The sequence below is a fragment of the Vidua chalybeata genome, chromosome 1, assembly GCF_026979565.1.
Source record: "Vidua chalybeata isolate OUT-0048 chromosome 1, bVidCha1 merged haplotype, whole genome shotgun sequence".
NCBI lineage: Eukaryota > Metazoa > Chordata > Aves > Passeriformes > Viduidae > Vidua > Vidua chalybeata.
The window spans coordinates 15,981,828-16,005,092 of record NC_071530.1 but is presented as its reverse complement, the minus strand read 5'-3'; the positions used below and the strand labels follow the sequence as shown (position 1 = coordinate 16,005,092).

The 23,265-nt window shown below is 37.7% G+C and overlaps 1 protein-coding gene across 1 annotated transcript in view; it reads right to left on the bottom strand.

Moving 5' to 3' along the window:
• Window positions 1-23,265, bottom strand: part of MPP7 (MAGUK p55 scaffold protein 7) — a 146,524-nt gene that overhangs the window by 69,749 nt on the left and 53,510 nt on the right. Inside the window, exon 4 of the mRNA XM_053957095.1 lies at window positions 22,644-22,762. Within this exon, the coding sequence (XP_053813070.1) occupies window positions 22,644-22,762 (119 nt within the window). The remainder of the gene's footprint in view (window positions 1-22,643; window positions 22,763-23,265) is intronic.

The window sequence follows — 23,265 nt, the reverse complement described above, 5'->3', positions numbered from 1 at the left end:
CTTGTGAGTATGTGAGTATTTGCACTGACCATCATTCTGGGGCAGACAGAAATTCTGGACCAGAGTGCTTCTTTTGAGAAATATCAGAAGCTCATACCCTCTTATGAGTTGTATAAACATTCCCTTACTTGGGTTTTATTTTATGAGATGAGATATCACTCAGCATAAAGATACTGTACCTGCAAAATTCATTTTAGCACTACATCATATACATTTCTGGGGTTTTCCTCTGGACTATTGTAGTCTTGCCTGCTGAATACCCATTAGCAGCTAACGTGCTTGTTGAGTTTCAGCAGAAAGGAACCCATTTCATATACTGGACTGCTGATGTAAAATCAAAGCAGCAGAAGCTGGGAAGATGGGAAATTGCTTTAAAAAATGCACTAGTGATCTGAACTAGAATGTCAATATAAACACACACACAAAGCATTAAGATGTGTCTAGAAGACAGGCATTGAGTATATTGTTGTAGAAAGTCCATAACAGTTGGCAGAATATCTTCTCTAACTGCTCTCTTCATTGTGTTTTTCACCACATATCAACTGCAAGAGTGTCTGAAATCAAAGCACTGACAAAAGCCATGCAACTGCTGTATTTATTGGCTTAGACCCTTACGTGGATGCATAATGAAGACTCCTGTATGCAGAGAAGCTGTTAACTGTCCACCAAAGTTTCAGGTTCATGTATATTTGCAAAAAATGATTGAATTACACTAGTGGCACCACTACAAAGTGGTGCTACTACGAAGAGAAGCATCTATACATGAAGAAGCCACAGCAGATTAAGAGAATGGAAAAAGCAAAAGAAAAACTGTTGAGGGAGGAGTAAGTGCTAGTTTTGGCTTAATCTGCAATTTGTGTTCTGCATCTGAAATATCTGAAGCAAGAGAAATAGTTCCAAGGCACTCATGACCGTAGAAGACACGTTTGTGAATAGTTCCAACATTCACACAGTGAGATTCCAAGACAGGAATTAGGGTTTTCAGTAATGGTATGACCTTAACTCTGGGATTTAGATTCTTGAGTTCACTGTCTAAATATACCAACAACTTTGAGTCAAGGTAAAATAAATAAGCAAGTATGAAAAAAGAAATGATGAGCTACAATTGAACAAATTTTAAAAACTATTAAAACCATTCGGAAATTATAATTACATACCATCATCTCTGCTGAAAGAGAATGCATATTTTGTTTGATGTAGAATTTCAATTAAAAGATTGTTTAATTCCCTTCCTTTCTCCTTCCAGAACCATACTGTATCACATGAAAGTAACAGAAAAAGTAGCCAACTCTTTATCTTTATCACTCAGTGGTGGTCTGTAATCCTGTTTACACAGGACAAAAAATACAGAATGCAAAACAATTTATTTGTTCCCAAACCTTCCTGTAGTCCTTATTGTTGCAGCTTTGGTACATTAAGGAACTTAAATACATTAACAACTCTGCAGTGCTATGGCATGATGAACACCTATAACACATACAGCTTTTAAATCACATCCTAGTCATACCAACTGAATTGCAGGTAGAGATAGAATACTGCTAAGAAATTAGCATTGTGTATTTTAGAAAACAGAAACAAAACAGAAATTAATAAATCATAGCTAAGTATTCAAAGTTTGCAATGAGCTCCAATCTCCATAGTAACATTAAATTGCCTCAAATCTATAATAAGTGATTGTAGAAAGGCCTCAGAGAGAATGTCACAAGAATCAAAGCACACCTCAGAAGGCTTAAAAACAGATACTCAGAAATCTCAATTCTAGCCCAATTTGTCACAGCAAAAAGTTTTAGCTCAATAGATGAGGCTCTCCTTTAAGCCTTTTTTCCAAAAGGCAGAAGCATGCACAGTGGGATGTGCCTGCAGATCTGTGTCTCAGAGCTATGTCTTGTAATATTTCTAATTTAGAATTTCCTGTCTTCATGCTAGTATCACCAAAGAATATGAGAGAAAATTAATAAATATCTCCACTATGCTCATATACCATGAGTTCCCTTTAGCTGAAGACCAAAGACAGCCTTTAGAACTGAGGCACATTAACCCAGCACTGCCAAGTCCACCACTAAACCATATCCCTAATTGCCACACCTACACATCTTTTAAACACCTCAGGGATGATGACCCAACCACCTTACTGGGCAGCCTGCTCCAGTGCTGGAGACCACCCCTCCAGTGAAGAAATTTTTTCTAAAATCCCATCTAAACCTCCCCTGGTGTAACCTGAGGCCGTTTCCTCTGGTCCTATAGCTTGATACTTGGGAGAACAGACTGACCCCAGCTGACTACAGCCTACTTTCAGGTAGTTGTAGAGCGTGCTAATGTCTTCCCTGAGCCTCCTTTTCTCCAGGCTAAACTCCCCCAGCTCCCTCAGCCACTCCTCATCAGACTTGTGCTCCAGACCTTTCCCCAGCTTTGCTGACCTTCTCTGGACATGCTCCAGCACTTCAGTGTCCCTCCTGATTTGAGGAGCCTAGTACTGAATACAGAATTTGATGTGCAGCCTCAGCAGCACCGAATACCAGGGGACCACCGCTGCCCTGTCCTGCTGACCACGCTATTGATGATCCAGGCCAGGATGCCATTGGCCTTCTGGACCACCTGGAACCTCACTGGCTCACATTCAGCTGATGTCAGCCAGCACCACTGGGTCCTTTTCTGCCAGGCAGTTTTCCAGCCACTCTTTCCCCAGCCTGTAGCACTGCAGGGGTTGTTGTGACCCTTGATGCCCTTGTCCAGATCACTGTTAAAGATATTAAATGGAACTGGCCCCAATACCAAGCCCTGGGGAACACCACTGGTGACCGGTGACTGGATGCAGCTCCATTCACCAACACTCTCTGGGCCCCAGACATGCCAAGAGATTTTTTTCCCAGCAAAGAGCACACCCATCCAAGTCATGGACAGCCAGTTTCTCCAATAGATGCTGTGGGAAATTGTGTCAAAGGTTTTAGTCATGTCCAGGTAGACATATCCACAGTCTTTCCCTAATCCAATACGCAGGTCCCCTTGTCACAGAGGGAGATCAGACTGGTCAAGCAGAATCTGCCTTTCCTAAACACATGCTGGTTGGGCCTGATCCCCTGGGTTATCCTGTAATTGCCATGTGATGGCACTCAAGACAATCAGCTTCATGACCTTCCTAGGAACTGAGGTCAGGCTGATAGGTCCTCAGCTCCCTGGATCCTCCTTCCAACCCCTCTTATAGATGGGTGTCACATTTGCTGACTTTCAGTCAACTGGGAACTCTCCAGTGTGCCAGGGCTGCTGGCAAATGATGGAAAGGACCTTTGTGAGCACTTCTGCCAGCTCCCTTGGTACTCTTGGGTGGATCCCTCCGGCCCCATAGACTGGTGTGTGTCTAAGTGGTGTAGCAGGTCACTCACCACTTCCTCCTGGATTACAGGCCTTCATTCTGATCCCCATGCCTGTCTTCCAGCACAGGGGTTGGGTACCCACACAACTGATCTTACTGTTAAAGACTGAGGCAAAGAAGGCATTAAGTACCTCAGCCTTTTCCTTGTTCTTTGTTACTATGTTTTTCCCCACACCCACTAAAGGATGGCAATTCTCCTTCTCCATTTGTTGCTAAAAGGAGGTAATACGGTAATAGCATTTGCTATTTTATTTTTGCAATGGTAAGCAAAACAGATTAAATACTGGCTACAAACCCAGTTATTCATGCAGAGTTTCTAAAAATGTTTATTTTACTTTCTAAAAAATTCACTTTGAATTCATTGTTCCTTATACAATAAAATAAAGGTCCTATTATATGAGATTTCACAGACTTCATTCAAATGGGCCTTTTTTTGTCAGTAATAAGCAAAGGTTTTGATGACTTTGCTTATAGGAAAAGGGTCCCTAGATAGACAGAGGAAGTTCAGACCAAAGCTAAACAAGTTGCACTTGCTCCAAAATAAATTTCCCTGCCCCTTTAGAGCCAAACAGTCTACATGGCTACTGTATACAGTATTTTCAAAATTGTTTTTTTGTACTTTTAACCCCAATTCCAAAGGAAGGAGCATCAGAACAATTCCAAATTTAAATGAAGCTTTCTTATGTGAGCTAAGGACATGATGTCCTTGAACAGAAAGAACAGAACACCAGACTTTTCTTCCTTTGAAACAAGCAGCCTTCAAACTGCAGTCTGTGGATGCTGAAAGATCCCTACAGTTTTAATGCATTACCCTTCATAAATACATTTTCAAATAAAATCTGGGGAATAAAACCATCATGTCCCAGTCTTAATAGTACCAGTCAGAATTTGATAAAAGTATAGCAATTCTCTTCTCCAAAAGCAGACACTGACCTGTGTAAACACACTTTAAAATTGGTAAAAGTTTGAGGGAAATATTTCATTAGAGCAATACTGAACTCAGGATTCCAGGTCTCAAATTGCTCTTCTCAATTTATGGCCCTTCTGTCTGTACATTCCTACTCTGATGTTCCCTCCTCCTCTCCTCAGTATTATTACTTTAATAAAAACACTTTTCAAATTGAAGCATTCAGATTTAAATAGAAGACAGAATTTGAGGTGGGCTCACATAAGTATCTATTTTTCTCCCTTCCTTTCATTAAGAAAATGGTAAGGGCTCATCATTCACAACACAATATACCAAATCTTTCATTAAAGGTCCTGACTCAATTATCAGGAAATTTTGTGCAGTACTGCAGACATAGCAAACTGAACATGCATACAGCAAAACTCACAAAGTCATATACAAAGACTGCAAGGTTCAGTGGCAACAGTACTCAGAATTATAACCATTTTTTATCCAAAGATTTAAAAGCACATTACCAAAGGAACCATCAGTTACCACATCACCAAAAGGAAGACAATGACTAATCACAGACAAAAAGTGTATTTGATTTCCAAACCAATACTACTACAGTGACATCTCTTTAGAAAAAGTACTGTAATCTTACATATTTTGGAATTTCAATTACTGATAGTGACATACATATCACCAACTGCAATATTTGTTTACATGTCAAATATATCAGGAAATCTTTATTTCTAAGTGACTTTTTAAATATACTTTTACTTAAAGAATACTTAATGCAAGCAAGAAAGGAATTGTAGCTCCCACTGAAGCCCTTCAGTGTTGAGGAAGAGCACACAGAAAAGTTGCACAGTTGTAATGAAACAGAGATGGAAACAACATTTACTGCAATAATCAAATAGCTGTTTATATAATGATTCTAAATAAAAAACTTGATGAAAAACATTTAATTCAAGACATTAATGAACTAAAAGTTAGTTCAAATAAAAATTAATATATAAAAAATAAAATTTTCAAATAAAAATTATCAGAAAAAGACGAATACATGTCTCTACTATTTCAATCCTACATTCCAAAAATAAACTTTGGGTTTTGTTTTTTCTTGTTTTTTCATTTTTCTCACTTAAAAACTTTCTTTTTAGGTATCACCTGACTGTGTCTAAGTAACGCAAAAAAGACTTGCAAAATGTATGCCTAGCTAATTTGATTTATTATGTAGAACTAATAATCCAAAGAATTGATCTAAAACATCAGAAATTTAAAACTTCAAGTCTTGGTATTGGTCAGGTTTTAAGAAATATAAAAGTTTCTTCAGCTTTATAGCAAACCTTTTTTAAAAAGCGCAAATATAATGTTACTGTTTTATGTAGAAAAGTGTTTCTCCTTTTAAGGTCTGGTATTTTAAATTTAAAGATCTTTATGAATTTGAGTAGAGGAGTTTTTCCTTAGAAAAATCAGAAAAATATAATCATTCTTTGATCCTGAATATCAGATTTGAATACTTCAAAGAAAAAAAAATCTAAAATATATATGCATAATTATACTGATAAATATGGATGGGAAAAGGAAAGAATCAAGACTGGAAATGCTGCTGGAATATAAAGAACAAAGATCACATCAACAGCTGACTGCACTTTAGAAACAATCATTATTTGAAATCCTTCTAAGCAGAAAACATACTAGCAACAGCACACATCTTACAGCTGAGGTTCACCTGGGAAAACAGTAATCCTGAAAGTTTCATGACAGGTGATCAAGTTTGATTATCTGCAACTTTAAAAAACACAAAGCAATATTCCATTATTTCCTAGTACTTTATACTGTTATGTTGGTTAGCAAAGAGCCATAAAGTGAATTCAAACAAAAATTTATAATATCTTCTGTGCCAATACTAATACCCATTCATGTTACATTACTCCTAAAGTTCAAGTTAGAGGATTGAAGAGGTAATTTGCTAAGAGTATGGAGATAGAATGTTAGAAAAAATTAAATTAAATTAAATTAAATTAAATGAGCACTTTTCCAAATAAAAAGGTAACAGGACAGGTTTTAAATGAACAACTGTATGGTCCTGTTTGCCAAATAAATACAGTGGAAGAAGAAACTTTCACATGAGGCAGAACTGAAAGATTAGAACTGTCTTTGGAAATCTGCTAAGAAAGTATAGAAATACTGTGCAATAAAAGCAGGTCCCCAGTTCACTGCTAATAAACTTCCTTGAAGTCTAAGTTTAGGATTTAATTTTGAGGCTAGAAACAAAACAAGTATGTGCCTAGATTTAATACTTACCTCAATAATGCCTCAAATGTCTCAATGTTTTCTTTCAAAAAACACCTACACTTACATGAAAACGACCTAATTCACCCACAAGTCTGTTTTTACCCATAAATGTTCTGCTTTGTAAATGTCATTTCTTCTGATACTACTCTTTTTAAACATGACCAATTCAAACTAATATTTTTATTTGATTATACAGAACAAAATTTCCAGACTTTTTTCCAAAAAGCAAGTGACTTCCACTGTTCTGTTAACAATATAAATCCAAAGGAAAGAACTTTCCTAACCCTGCTCACTGAGTAAACACAATTCCAACAGGAACGACAGCTAAACTACTCGTTTGATTGTGAGACGGTTGTTTTTTTCAGCAAGCTCCATTCCCCGCAGAATTAAGATCCTAGAGAAATGCCAATTAAATATTAATTGAAGAAAACAGGATTTGCTGCATACAGGCTAAGACACTTCGGCATAGAATTGGGCTTTTTCAGTTTTACTATTCAAACAGACTGCTAACTGTAAATCATGAAGAGTTGCGTTTATTCCTGCTTAGTACAGTAAACATAATCCTTACAGTCTGAACTCAATGCAGGCTAGTCCAAGACTGAATTCAATTCAGGTTCCCTGAAGAGATCACTTCTGTGCATCTCAGAGCTACAGAATTAACCCATTCAATACCCAAACTTCATTCACAGACATGGACATCTATGCTTTAAGTTAAAATTAAAGACATCTATATAAATATACATAGACATACATTTATCAATTAGCACCATCTAGTGGGGTCAGTACAATTTATGCAATGTGAGAAATATGCAGCTCACTTTCTGCTTTTTCTTCATCCTATGCAGTATGTCATGATACAGCACAGGTCACGTAATTAATAAAACTCAGATGCAAAGACAAAAAACAACAAATACGAAAACCACAAAAACCCAAGTAATTCACAACACTATGTTTTTCCCTTATAAATTACATTTTAAGAAATACACTGACATTGAAACCTGCATGTCCATACATATGAAAATTTACTGATAGGATTAAAACCCCAATCTTTTAGACATTCATACACAGGCAAAACACAATTTAATTACTATTTTCTATTCTTACTCTTTTGCTTCCCTAACAGATGCCTCATGAAAAATCTGCCACTCTTTAAAAGAAGCTACTCTGAAGCATCAGATAATACAAAAAATCCTTTTATTGAAGGCCTCCATCATCAGAGCAAAATTCTGCTGTAAATACAACTTTTGCTAAAACTGCATTGAAGTCCCACAAATACTGGAACCCAACCCAAAACCCTAATAAAATAATAGAGTAAATACTTCTTAAATATTCACAATAATGAATTTAAAAGTGGTCAGCTATAAACAGATACTAAGGACTAACCTTAACCATGAATGCAGTTCCTCAAAAATTAAATCTAGAAATGGTTTTTTAGTCAATTCTGGACTTATAACTGCAGGAGACTTAAGTCATGCAAATAAAAAGTGCTGAAGAACTTCAAATGTAAAAGCCATCAGAGGCAGACTCCCACATACATCAACTTTAGGCAAGACGGACAAATAAATAGCAGCTGCATGTGAAGGCGCTTAAATGCACCAAGCAAAATCTCTACCAGCCTCTGCCAACAGGCAAGGCAGCTAAAAACATCACCATTCCCTTCTCCCTCTGCCTGCATACTGTCCATGTTAAAAAAACCAAGCAAAACAAAACAGGAAACTATCACTAACATTATGTTCATACTTAAGACTATTCAAACAAGTCATCAATGCAAAATTAAACATTTACTTAAATGTTCTTTAATGAAATCACGGCCATGAAAGCAAAGAACACCTGTGAAGACATGCTTTGCATTCCAGCTTCCCTTGTTTCTAAAAGAGGTGACTGGCTGCAAAGCCTTGTAAGCAGATCACAACATACCAAACAGACCTTGGACAGTAGGGCCAGACACAAAGTCACTTTTTTTTTTTTTTTTCCCTGGGAATAATCGTATTTTAAGATCCAGCAAAAATGCTTGCCAGTGTTTCCTACCAGGGAATAATGGTAAAAGCAGGTGAAGAAAAATTGGAAAATGTAGAGAAAATATGTAAAGAGGGGGCAAAGTTAAGATCAATTAAAACTAGCAACAGAACACTTGCAGCGAATATTTCAGAAGGCACAGAATTTAAGAAGAGAAGCTGCTGAGGTCTACACACTGTAGCCAGGGGCCAGACTACATTTTAAACTGCATGGAAATCAAAACAAAGAGATTCTAATAAATCAATTAATACCAACAAGCAAGATTTATAGCAACCATTTTAATTTAAAAAGACATGAAGACAGCATCTTAATTTTACTTAAAAGAATATAGAAATGCATTAGGAGTAAGATGTCCCAAGTAACTTCAACCAGAAAGTTACAATAGTTTTAAAAGACATAACTAATTCTCAGCCTTCCCTGTAGAGGACAGAGAAACACCAACACTTAAGTGCAATGTGTGCTGTAGGATAAAGAGAAATATGAAAAATAATGACAAAATATTGGAAGAAAATTACAGCAATTTAGGAGAGATTTACTGCTATTTCCCCATACCTTTTCAGCCCAGTGCACTTCAAGTTGCACTAAATCATCTAAACATACAAACCTGTTTCACAGGAAGCTTCAAATCAAAGCAAACATATTAATTTATTTTTATATTGGAAGAGGTAGTGCAAATGTGTTTGCACAGGTGTACAAAATTACAGCCATGCCATATCTTTAAATATTGGAAAGCTGGTAGAAAACAGCAGAAATTGCTCAATGAAGAGACAAGAGTAATGAAGATAAGGAAGCTGCATTGATACTCCTACCATTACCAAAAAGAATATAGGGATTAATTTAGCAATTTCATTCTTGTAATAAGAATCTATAAATATGTAGACCAGCAACACAAAATTATCAGCTCCTGGGATGCCAAGAGATTTCCTGACAGTTTCCAACTTGGAACTGTTCCCCAGCTCCAGTCCCTTTTTTCCAAGTAGGATTCAACCAAAACATTAACTAGCATGACCTAGCCTGGTTTACATTGCATTTAAATATGAAACCAGCAAAAATCTAAATAATATCAGGAGTATCATTATCCACTGATGTTGTGCTTACATTTTTATGCCATGAATCATAACATTAACAGAGCAAAAAGGCAACTCATTTCCTTTTCTATTGTGCAAAAATGTCAATTTACCCTTGATAGAACAAGAGAACAAAAATAATGATCCAGCTTGAGTTCCCCCACGTCAATTAAAATACAGTGAAGTACTTTAACCGTGCCCATCTTTAAATGATCAGCATCAGGTGTATGACAGGTCACTCTTGCCTACATTATTAAACTGATGGAAGAGCTAAAGTAAGGAAAAACTATGACGCCATTGTCACAGAGAAGCCATGACAGAATGGTTATGAAGGGATAATAAATGCACATAACACAATAGGAATTAAAGGCTTTCATACATTAAAATTCATTTAGTAATAGAAAAAAATAAATAGATAATAATCCAGTTCTAGTACGTTAAAAGATCAACATGCATATTCAGAAAACACAGAGAGAAAGAGCAGAAGCAGGACAGAACACGGGATCAAGCTACACATAGGTGTTCTGCAGTGGTTTCCTGATATACCACAAAAGGAAAATATTGCTTCCTCTTTGGGGGAAGACAAAAATAAAACTTGGTCAGATTATTAGTTAGAAATTGCTGGAAAGTGTATGTTTCCAAATGAAAGCACACAGACACACAATTACAAATGCTTTGTTGCTTGGCACATACTAAGGTATGATTTGTAGTTAGCCTTTAATGACACACTAAACTTCAGTATGATCAGCTTAGTATTTCAGATGCCAATGAACATGATGACGATTATGGGTTACTTTTTTCCTAGAATGTTTGAAACTTGGAAATTCAAAATTACACCCTGATTTATGGTTTGATCCTGATTAAAGCTGTGTATGTCTGCAGTGTCATTACTGGATTATTTAATCACTAAACCTCAACAAAAACTGCTCCTTTCCATGAAACCCAATCTGTAAAGCACATTAAAATTGAAAATACTTTATGAAGATGATATCCATACTAAATGTAAAGCAGTACTCAAGGCTATCCCATACATAATCCCTAGCATTTATAGCTGGCAGGACTGGAGTGTTTTTTAACTCCTACTATCAAAATAATTGAGGCAGTCATGTTTGTGAATAACAGAAATCACTGGAATTACCTTGTGCAGGTTGTGATTGCTAGCAAAAGCCAACAAGAAAAGTTAGAAAGAGATAGAAAGACAATACAGATTTAAATTCCAACAGACAAAGACTGATTTTCCCCCCTCACCATGCTCTCCACTCAGTAAACATGATGTTCTTCATAAAGAGTCACACTGTACCTGAGCCACTGGGGCTGAAAAAAGTCAGTGGCTCCAAGGTTCAAAATCTCCTCCTCTGGGGAACAATGATTTCATGTTAGTGCTCTATGTAAGAGAGTGAAGGAGAAAGGCAGCACAACAGAAATCAGAGAGAAAACAACCTAAAATTGAAGGAGAGAGCACAAAGTGCCAACTTAGCATTAAAATTCTCTGAAACAAACAGTTCTGAAGTGCTGACTAGCAAAGGGATCAAGAGAGTTATGCTAATGTATCTAGTACAGTGTGTGAATTATAGCTAATGAAACTAAAATAAGCAGCGGAATTCAAAAGTCAAAATGGTTTATTATTTTATTATTAATAATATTGTTATTAATATTTTATTGATAATAATATATGTCTCTCTGTGTGAGATCCAAGTCCAGAAAATGATGAAAAGAGTATGTTTGTATTTCCCTAATGCCGTAACCAGCAAATAAGAGGAGACCCTTATCTGAAAGGACTTACAGTCTTCACCTGTGGCTGGGTAAAGAGCTTAAGGCCCAAGCATGGCTATTCAGCTGGACTAAACTCCTGTGCTGGTATTTGAGGAATCTACAAACATGGATCTGTTTAGAAATCTAGAGAGCAGAAGGGGGTGTGCTGTCAGCAGTGCCTTGATCAGCTGGACATGAGAAATGGGACCAGGCTGCCTGCTTTTTTTTCACATGAGCGCCATTGGTGCCTGTGCTGGCTGAAGCACTGCTCTGACTGTGGTAGCATTCCTGGTCAATTTGCTACAGGTGCAGTTATTCAGCAGTGGCTGCAACCATCTCTTAGTGCACCAGACTGAACCTCTGCAGCCAACACAGAGGAGTCTTCCTGTCCTGGTATTTGCTACACTTGGCAAATCACAAAATACTGTCAATTCCAGCACTGATGGAGTATCGCTTAGTTTGCATCTAATGAAATAGTGTAACTTCGCAAATACACAAAAGCAATGTAGCAAACTAGATGAAAGCAGTGCTTTCCCTGTGGATTTATGTTAACATGGCATACAAATATTTCATCTTCATACACTTACGGTCTTAATTTTCCTAAGAGACAAGGAATTAATCCAAGCCTTATTTAGTAGACAGGAAATAGAACAAGCCTGCAAACATACATGGGAGAACACACAGAGGGAAAAACTGGTCTTAGGGAGTGGGGGAAGATAGAAAATACCTGACCACGAGGTATGCATGTGCAATTCTAAATGGCCCACTGAGGCACCAGTGTTTTTTGAAAACAAATCCAAGACAGCTCTAACTTTATACCACTCCATGTCACCACAGGAATAAGAAAGATTTTTTTACACCACTGATACCTCAGAGTGGTTCAGGTGCATCAAGAAAGCATGAAATCCTTTCCTCTGTAGCAATTCTAATCAAGATTTTATGACAGAGTGAATCTGTACATTTAGGTCTCGCTATTGTATTGAGGGCACAGTTAAATTTCAGCAATTGCCCATAATAAACTACTCAACCTTGGCTTGTTGTCCAGGTTTCGCATGGCCTGGTTTTTGTTAGTGGAGGGGGCCACAGAGGTGGCTTCTGTGAAAAGCTGCTAGAAGCTTTCACTATGTCCATCAGAGCCAATCCCTGATGGCTCCAAAGATGGGCATGCTGCTGGCCAAGGCTGGGCCAATTAGAAATGGTGGTAACGCCTCTGTGTTAACATATTTAAGAAGAAATCAAAACAAAGATTTTGGTGCAGTTTTAATTCCAGCCAGAGAAGGGCAGGAGCAAGAACATGAGAGACGTGAGAATACGTGAGAACAACTGTGCAGACACCTAGGTCAGTGGACAAGGAGGGGAGGAGGTGCTCCAGGTGCTGGAGCCGAGATTCCTCTGCAGGCCATGGCAAGGACCAGCTGTCCCCCAGCCCATGGGGATCCACGGGGGATGCAGAGATCCACCTGCAGCCTGTGGAGGAGCCCATGCTGGAGCAGGTGGATGCCTGGAGGAGGTTGTGGTCCAGTGGGAGACCTGCGGAAAGAGGGGCCCCCGCTCCCAGGCTGGAGCAGGCTGTCCTTGGAGGACTGCACCCCGTGGAGGAGTGACCCACACTGCAGCAGTTTGACAGGGGACAGGGGACTGTTGCCTGTGGGATGAATTCACATTGCAGCAATTCACAAAGAACTGTTGTTCATGAAATGGACTCATGCCGGAGAAGTTCACAGAAAACTGCCTGCCATGGGAGGGACCCCACAGTGCAGCAAGGGAACAACTCCTCTCTCTTTGCAGCAGAGAAGCCTCAGGTGATGAAGTGACCTAACCTCTATACCCCGTCTCCTTGCACCACTGGGGTAGGAGGTAGAGCTGGGAAGGAGTTGGAAGAAAGTGTTTTTAAGGACTTATTTTACTTCTCATTATACTGCTCTAATTTTGTTGGCAATAAATTCACTTTTATCTCTAAGTTGAGCCTGTTTTGTCCTTGATGGTATTTGCTGAGTGATCTCTCCTGGTCCTTATCTCAACCTGTGAAACATTTGTTAAATTTTCTCTCCTCTGTCCAACCATAGAGATGAGGAATGGCTTTCGTCGGTGCCTGGCATCTGGCCCAGGTCAACCCATGACACTTGCACAGAAAGTAAGCCTTATTCTTTGCATGCTCTGAAATCTTATTTATTTAGCTCCTAACTGGTTATTCTGCAGTGACTGTGGACCGGGTGGAAAGTACTGGTATGTACATGGCGCAGCTCTCAAAGTAACTTATGTTTGAAGTGAACTTCACTGACACCACCAGACAAGGTGAGCACTGGGCTCTACAAAGATACACAGAAACAGCTACTAGAGAAAACCACCTGTGGTTAAGAGAACACTGCTATGCCAACAGTGCCATGTGGAAGTCCAAAGGAGCAGTGCACACCTACCATACTATGGACAGTGAATATGTGTGTAATGTAGCAAATACGTGTGAACACTACAAATGAACTTCAGGAGAATTAGCTGGAGAAAGGATACAACCAAGACTTCCAAAAAAAAAGAAGGAAAGCTAATATAAGCAGTAACAAAACCTGCTGGTAGGAAACACTGGCAAGCATTTTTGCTGGATCTTAAAATATGATTTTTATTAAATCTTGTTGTATCAGTTTTCATGCTTCAGAAAGATTTTATAACTATCACATCCCATCCTTCTTAACTCTTACAATGTTTTCACACTGCAGAGGTTGGTTTGGGTAGTTATGACTTTCTGTTCTTAAAAGGAAAACAGTCCAAGACAGTAACAAAATAATTGTTTTAAACACTCCCTCACATGTTCTGCCACAGAACTTCTGGTCCAAGGAAAAAGAAAACTGTAGAAAAACAGTTTAAAATTACATTATCCTTGGATGTCTTGGATTTATCAGACTATTACTGAGCAGCTTATGAGACCTTTCATTAGTCTCAGTATCATAGACAAAAAATGTATCACTTTGGTTAAGTAAATACTGCACAAGCTTTGTAAGACAAGAAAAATCTGGGTATGAGCACAGATTTCAGTTCTAAAAGTTCTCTTTGAACTGCTGTACCAGTTTGGTCACCAGGCTGGTACACTGCCCCCTTGGTAACAATGAAATTACAAACTATTTATCTTAGAAGGATTGATTTTCTTATTTTATGTCCAGTACATTTTGGCTGGATTTCTGCTACTCTTTGGAGGTTTCCCAGCAGAAACTTTAAATCAATTACCACTGATCCAAAAAAAAGCCTCTGTCTGGACTTTAACCTAAACCAAAGTTTTTTCACATTCCAAAGCACTGATTTATTCGCAAGTTTCAAGTAATACTCAAAGACAAACACTTCACACCTCTGATTTCATAAGCTTATCTGCTTTATTTTTAATTTTAAAAGTTTTTTGGTACACCCACCTGTAGAGACTTCTGATATCAACTTAATTTCTACAGCTTTTATGAGACTAAACTGTCAACAAGACTATTTGAACCTTGTGGGATCTGATCTTCAGCTTTTTGTTATTATTTTTAACAAAGTGGGTTGATAGAGGAGTTGATGACAGGAACAGGACTTCCTCATAAAAATCTAGATGAAAAGTTGCAAGTGCCTATTACTAAACACATTAGCAGCTCTGATGTAGAAGCTGAAAGATCTTAGACACACCAAATGTCTAAATTCCTGACAAAGAAGTTAACACTAGATATTCAGTTAAATTTCTACCAAAATATACAAAATAAAAATACATGAAAAAACCACAAAAGAGAACACAGGAGAACCCATTCAACAGACTTTGAATGGAAGGACGAAATTATTATTTATGTCTACCAACTGTCTACTTCCTAGTAAACTACATACTAGCTACACAGTAACAAATATTTTTAGTTGAACCATGACATAGGATCCATATTTCACAACTGCATTATTCCATCCACTTGGCCCTAACTTGCATTCTTCTATAAATAAGGCTATACCATCAAAGCTATTATCTAAATAAATAGAAGGTGCATTTTTTTACATAATTGAAGGTTAAAATGATCACAGGTATGTATGAGTGAACACACATGGAAAAACAACTTTGTCTTTACTTAGAGATGAAACACGGAAGGTTGGGGAATTTAGCTATTATTTCAAAAGGAATCTATTTTTATTTTGTTTATTTTTACCCAGTTATTACCTGATGTACTGCATTTTTATACTACAAAAGCAGAAACAAGTCAAAGGGTTCAATACACACAGAGTGACCAGAAAATACATTAATCTTAACAAGAGAAGCAATCATTTGCTCAGTGTCTGGCTTCTACCTACCTTTTTTCCAAATGTTTTCATGGAAACAATATCAGCCTGAATAAAGTAAAGATCCAGTACTATTTTGTATAAAATCTCAATTACTTTATTTTGATTAATCTGATCACTGTTCCCATGGAAATTAAGTTTAAAGGCAGCTGACTGCCTCCAGCTAAGAGTGATCTCTTAGCTTACAGATTTCAGTTGCTGGCAATTGAGCAAGTCTCAAAAAATCACTTTGGCTTCAAAAGTAACACTTCAAGTTTATGTGGCATTTCATGAGGAGTAACACCTTGAATTACAGTTTTTTAAAATGTAATAATTGTGATGGAAGCAAAATGACTCATTGCTTCAGTGGTAATTACTCCAAATATGAATGCAAACTGTTGTCAGTCATCAAGATGATTTCTTATAGAGCATTCTTTTCCCAATAATTCTCAGCTTTAGCTAAGTAGAAAGTTTGTGGCAAGTTTGTATTTTGGTATATTAATTAGACCATTACCTACAAATACTTTGGATCAGATGAGTACTGAAATTCTAGCATTCCTCCATATATATTCTGTATATAAAACCCAGGCAGGAAGCTTCAAAATTAATTAGAGATCAACCTTACTCTCCAGAAAAAAAGAATGAGAAAAAGAAGTCTTTAATTTCTTCCATGCAGCTTTAAAACACCTTTGCACATTCAGAGGCCTAATACTGTCATGAACACCCCACTATACCTACTCCTAGGTAGGTCTTTAGAGCTGAAAACTGCATCATGTCTCTGATGATTTGCATTTAAAGAATGACAAATAACTGCCACCTATAATCTAATTAATCATTCTTAATGACTTCAACTATAGTAAATTCCTTCTCCTCTTGCCAGAAATAGCTAAAGTTTCCACACCAGCACAACGGACCACATCTGTGCACTGTTTGGACAGTCTGCATTACATGAGTGTCCACTTTACTTCTGCCATGAGGAGCCTTTGCTTGCTTTCTCTGACTGAAAGATGTAAACCATAACATATGACCCAAACTTGCTTGATTCTCCTTTAAAGTACAAAGAACAGTTAAATTTCATTGGCCATGAATTGTTACTGGCTATCAACCACCTCCTCCACACTCACACTTCCTCCTCCTGACGTCCAGGTGGTAAATCCTTACTCACACTGCCTTTTCCTTCATTTTTCCTAACTCCAAGGCAAACAGCACTTCAGATCTCCACATGAATTTTAAGAGCTGCAGTCTATTCCTTTTACTGGGGAGGCATAGCTTTTTAAAAATAAATATGTTTGAGAACTCGTCAGTAAAGAACCTTAAGGACTTCAAATATCAAAGGAACATTTTTCTGATTGAGCTATCGGTTTCAATTATTCCGCCCACTCCAAGGTGGTCCAAACATCTCTCCAACTCTCCGGTGCTTTCCCCCCAAATCACAACCCTCTCACTCAGTTAGATAAACTGAGGCTAGGTACAAAACCCCAGTCCCACTTTCTCTTCTTGTGCATTTTACAGGTGTGCAGTTCTTGAGTACTGGAGCTCCTCTGAGCTCCTTCTGAAGTAGCTGGTTTTGTATGCCCTGAAATCAGAAACCACTCTCACCATGGCCTTAACATGTGCAAATATATTAGCCACCAAATCCCCTCGCAAACAAACCCTGCTCTCTTCCTCTTCTATATGATTAACAGAAAAAAAAAAGTCTTGAGACATGCAGAAAATAGACAAATTGAACAATAAATTACAAAGATTGTATAAATATTTGTTCTAGGGGAAGTATATATGAAGAACAAAGTAATGGAAAAGCAAATAAGTTTTGTATGTACAGCAAAAAATATTTCAATGTCAGTTTCAAACCTGAAGTGCAGAAGTAGTCAACATAATCCATCATCAGCCTTCCATGCAGAAAGCCAACTCTATCTCAGTATGATCACCAACCTTAATTTTTCGTCATGTCATGCTCTGGTCTTACACTACCTAATACATTCTCCTCAGCCACCATCTACTTTTCAGCCACACTCAGAGATGTCATTCACTCCCTCTTTGGATCATCCCCACCAAAAATACAGAACAATATGTTCAGAGCAATCAGTTGTAACTCACAACTGATACAATCCATTTTCTCTACATTCTTATGGGAAGAAGATCCAAATATTTGGATGCCTGAGCTTGTGCCTGGGCAGCAGCATGCACTATTTGGATGCACGACATGGGAGGTGAATGCACATGATCTTGGCAGAACAGACCTGGATGCTGGCTGCAGAACTGTGGAGGCTGGTGGGCCAGCAGGGAAAGAATTCCCTGGAGGGAAAACCCCTCAAGCCACAGCTTCCTTGGTTAGGGTGAAAAGAAAGGCTTCTCCCACCACACCTTGCTGCAACATGCAGATACAATGTATCCCGTTGGCCCTGGTGTTCTGTCCTGCCCTTCCCGATCCCTACATAAACCCCTGCTTTCCCTGCCTGAGCTGTTCTTTCATCTCTGGATGCCATTGAGGAAGAAGCTCAATAAAGGCTCTCCTTGGAACCAAACACAGAAACCCCCTCTCTCTTTCTGCGTTGCCTGGATCACAGAAGAGCTGGAATCAGCCAGTGTGAGCACAGACGTGCCTGTGCCCCCAAGGTGTCTTTTTCAAGACACTTCTTCAGAAAGGTCGTGGCACTCTGAACACCGCCCGCTGTGACACAGAACAGCTGACATATCACAGGGTAGGGGAAAGCTGTGCCATGTGAGCTCTCACAAATGCCAAAATAACCTGCCCATCTCTTCCCACAAACAGTTCAGACTGAAGATTTAGTACATCATCTGCAGAGAGTTGATTTTATCACTAAGGATATGTCAAATCAATCCCTTTTGCTTTGCCCTACTCAACTTAGTTTTTGTAAATACTATCTTTATTTTTCTTATTGCCAAAAATGGAACCACAGTATACCGAAACCATCTACATTTACATATTGAAAAATCTGAGTATTCACACGGAAAATTTCCAATGCTTCTATACCACAGTGACTGTAAAATTTGGGCTATGTAATAATGCAATTCAATCTACGTGCCAAAGAAATTTCACCAGGACATACTTGACTAATTTATTTTTGATATGTTTTTAGCAATTTACATGGTCAAACTCTAGCACATAGAAAATATACTTAGAACTTCAAGTCAAATCAAATTCAGGTGAAACTAGGAAAATTAGCACAGATTAAGGTTTTGCTGGGCCAGCTACCAAAATACCATGCAGCTACAATAAAATCAGACTTGATTCACCAATTATTCCTTACTTTTGCAGTAGGTTGAGATTGTTTTCCTAGTGCAACATATATCTTTTTGAATGTGCAAACTCTTCTCTATCAAGAGAAAGTGCAACACCACTTGCTGTGGCTTCTTTTTCAAAATGGAAAGTACAGTACTGAGTTGGCCAAAACTAAACTGCAATTGGTTATTAAATACTTTGGTAGCTGTGCAACAGAAAAGTTTACTCAAATCTAGAGCATTACATCCACAACCAGAAATGTTTAAGGCAACAGTGCGAGCGGAAGCCTCATCCTGGAGCTAAACAGACAAACAGTAAAACGTGTCTGGTGCACTAACAGCAAGCAAGCACACATGGAAATTCTTGCCACTCCTCTAAAAATAATCCAAGGGAGTAGCTAGAGCACATCTTTATTTATCCTTTCTAAAAAAATATCCAAGCTGAGCACGCGTACTATTTCAGGTATCAGCTACATCAATGCTTGTAACTACCCTGAAGGATCATCCTCTCATGTTTCTATCCTACAAATCTCTACAGAATTAATGGCATCTCTGCTATATAAAAAGGAATGAGATGGCTGAAGATTTTGGTAAAATTTGAGAGTCATGTGAGAAGACAAGGAAGTAACAAACTGAGGGAAGCAGAAAAAATTTTAAACACTATCCAGAACCAATTTTCCCTTCCAAACTGTCAACAACAGTTGTGGGTTCCCTCTTCTTTATTTTACTTTGTAAACTAAAATCTAATCAACAGATTCCTTTGTGAAGAAAAGGAACAGCAAGAACAGTTGCATCAGTGTTTGCTGGTTTTACTAACTACAACAGGAATGTACTGTAGGGAACAATCCAGTATTTGCAGGGGAATGGATTGGATGATCTAATACAACTTTTCCATTTCTGACTTCTTAGAACAGCATAGACTCATCCAAGTTTTCAAAGAGATTTCTATCCAACAATACTGAATGAAGAGAACTCCAAGACAAGGTCTGGGGCTTTTTTTTTTCTTCTTCTATTTTTCTTCTCAGTATTAGAGAGTCAAAATAGCAAACCATATGCTATAGGATACAACCATGAAAAAAACACTATAGTAATTAAATACCCATAAAACTTAGAATATCTGTAGAAAAAGTAGAAAGTTCTATACTTACGTCGTCCAATAATTTTGGAGCATTTTATCCATTTCATAACTTAGGAAAAAAGCTCTTTTATAATATCTGAAATTATTAAGCAGCAAGGTAAGAGGATTGTTGTAGAAATTTGTATTAAGCAATGCATTAAAAAAAGAGAAATATCAGTTCTAATTGGTAATATATCCATGCTCATTTTCCTCCTATACTGCCACATACCAGGATCGCAACATCCTTGGCCCAAGACTAGTGCACATTTTTTCCTTTCTTTTTCTTTTTTTATTACAAAATATGTGTCATCATTCTCTGTCTGCAGAATTAAAAACATTTGTCTTTGCAAGTACAGTTGACTTTAAGAAGTTACTGCTAGGAAAAATAGTCTTTCAAATAAGACACCAGAACTCAGAAAGAGAGATTCTGCACTCCCGAAGCCTTGTAACAGGGAAAAGCTGTGACAGATGGATCTTGTTCTTCTGCTCTTACAGCTCTCTTCCAAAAAGGCGAGGGAGTGTCTTCTCAAACTTGAGAGGATACTGAACAATCCTTCTAAAAATGCATTAAAGGTCAAACCAATACCATGTGTTTCACATACAGTTAAGCCCATCTTGAGGCAGGTATATGAACTAGATAACATTTTGAAAGGTCTTCATACCCTATTTTATGTACTTCACAAAAATCAAAGGTGAGGTTTGATAGCCTGTGACATGCACTGGGTCAGACCAAATGCTCTTAATAGTCTCAATTCCTGCAATTAAGAAACTCTGTGTCTCAAATGGAATTAGTATACTGTATTAAAGAAGAGCAACTAGTGAACACTAAAGATGTAGTTTTGAGATTTCAAGAATTACCTCTACATTAAGATAGTGTGAGGCTTAAAAGGACTTCAAAAGAAGCATCAACAAGGTCTAAGTTACATGTATGTCTAACTGGTCTATTTGGACCTAGAGAGCACAAGATAAATAATGAAGATGGTTAGAATATTTCAGAGCCTTCTTGTTGTAATTGCAATAGAATGACAATTCACTGATCCCCTTTCTCATCTTTTTTTTCTGTTACAGTCAGAAAGTCCAATCCACCCTGCAATAACAAACAACATGATAACCAGGACAAGCAACCAGGAGAGCTGCTAGGAAAGCCAACTGCTCCAAACTGAGAGCATACTCCAAGTGAGTAAACCAGTTAACTGCTGTCTTCTTTTGGAATGGGGGCAAAAAGCGGTAAGTGAAAGGAGTTTGAAAAGGTTTAGGTTTTGCCTCGATAAAAAAAATCAGAGCAAATGTTGAAGTGTCAATGTTTCACAGATCCACACTCATTTTCTAGCCAGCCTTCTTTAATTCCCAACCCAGAAAGAAAACTAATTTAGCAGCTTACGTAACATTTTGCATAGATGCACACCACTGTCAGCCTACATCAGAAAGATGACTGGTATTCCTCTTACAGTGATCTTCTGAGCCACCTGCACAGACAGCTACAGCAAAGCCACAAGGAGTCTGGGAGTCATGGCACTTCAGAAATGTTGACAAAATTCTTTAGGCAACCAAATATTGCCAAGCACTGTTCCACTGTTTGTTGCTTTTGCGTATCAAATGCCAGAGAGCATTTCAGTTTACTTTTATATGTAAATTCTCAGACATTTTGAAGAGTATCACCAAGCACTTGATCAAGTATCAACATTATTACTCTGGAAGAAAATCTTATTCCAGAATAAAATAGCTGAAAAAAATGGGAAAATGTGATTCTTTCAAACCTACTTAGAAATAATCCCAGTTTTAAGCTTCCTCTAGATCAGTAATTGACTAGGGCAACAAATTCTGCACAAGTCTGGATATATTCATGGCATGGGTTACTACCATCTACTGACTCAATTCAGACCTCAGAATTTCCTTCCAGCTTGAATTAGCTCTGTACTGGGGACTGAAGACATACTTACCATTTTGTAGTAGTGGAATATTTTTAACCAGCTGATTGATCTCATTTTTCAGCTCCACACAATTTTAAGATTATTGGGATAGCTCTGTGTACTCCTATGGCAAGCTTTGATTTCTTGGTGCTGATCATTTTTGTAGCATAATATTTTACTCAAGTATTTGTCCAACTTATTTTAGGCTGTACTTTAGTCCAGCATATTTATGAGCAAAACACAATATTAAATGGAGACAAGCCAATAAAAGAAACAGCTTACTAGAATTTCAGTTGACTTTGTTAAAGGAAATTATTTTAAATTAATGTGGCTACTGAACTCTTGCCATACTTGACCTCAGAAAATATATTCCTTCTAATTTTTGCTGTGAACGTTTATTTATTTAAGCTAAACTCCAGGTCTTGAATGTTGACCATAAAGAAGTGTCAGATTTCCTGCTACTATTTCGTACTCTTTTTTCTAAACAAGGGCAAACAACACATGTTTGTTGCATTAGCATTACACTGCCAAAACATCACTCTTAAATGAAATCATCTATGTATTTTTGGTAAAATCTTATTTAACAACTTCCACCCTGCCAGAAACAGAGTTAAAACAAGGCTGTTTTGTTTTCACTGAGCAACAGTTTGGTCACTGGTTTACTAGATGGCGCTCAAAACATTTTTCCATATGCTCTTCTCAAAGAAAATCTGACTTAAATGTGATTTACCTTCACCAGTGAATGAAGGCTTTTTTCACCAAACATATCCCAGAGGAAGGTCAGGTCTTCCTGGCTGTCCACATGTGGCTGCAGCTGGGCTGGCAATGCAGCCAGCAACTCGTACAGACCTATAAAATGAAAATAAAACACAAAGTGTGATCTAGGGTGATCTCATTAATTTCACTTAACAGTTCTGTGTAATTGGCTTCCTGGAGCATGTCATTTTAACTGAAGAGGGAGTCTGGAGTATCCAGAACAACATTAACTTGTAGAACCAAAAGGAACATTTAGAAAAAATTACAAGTATTAGCAGGGTACTTTTTACCTTGTCACAGTTGTCAAGCTTCTACATCCATATATATTTACACAAGGTTATGCAGAAAATCCATAAAGGTTTTGAAAAAAGGACAAACCCAGAAAAAAACATACATTCCTTTGCTTAATCGTTATTCCATTTCCCTTGATGTTAGCCAAAGAGTGAAATGAGTCATGCATAGGAAAAACTTCCTTAAAAGAACAGAAACTGGATAGGGTGGTCCATTAAAAAAAGGTTCATGGTTTTCCTAAATATTTCTTGCTAATATATTGCTTGATTTTTTTTTTCAATCCCGTGTTCAGCAAGGATCCACAG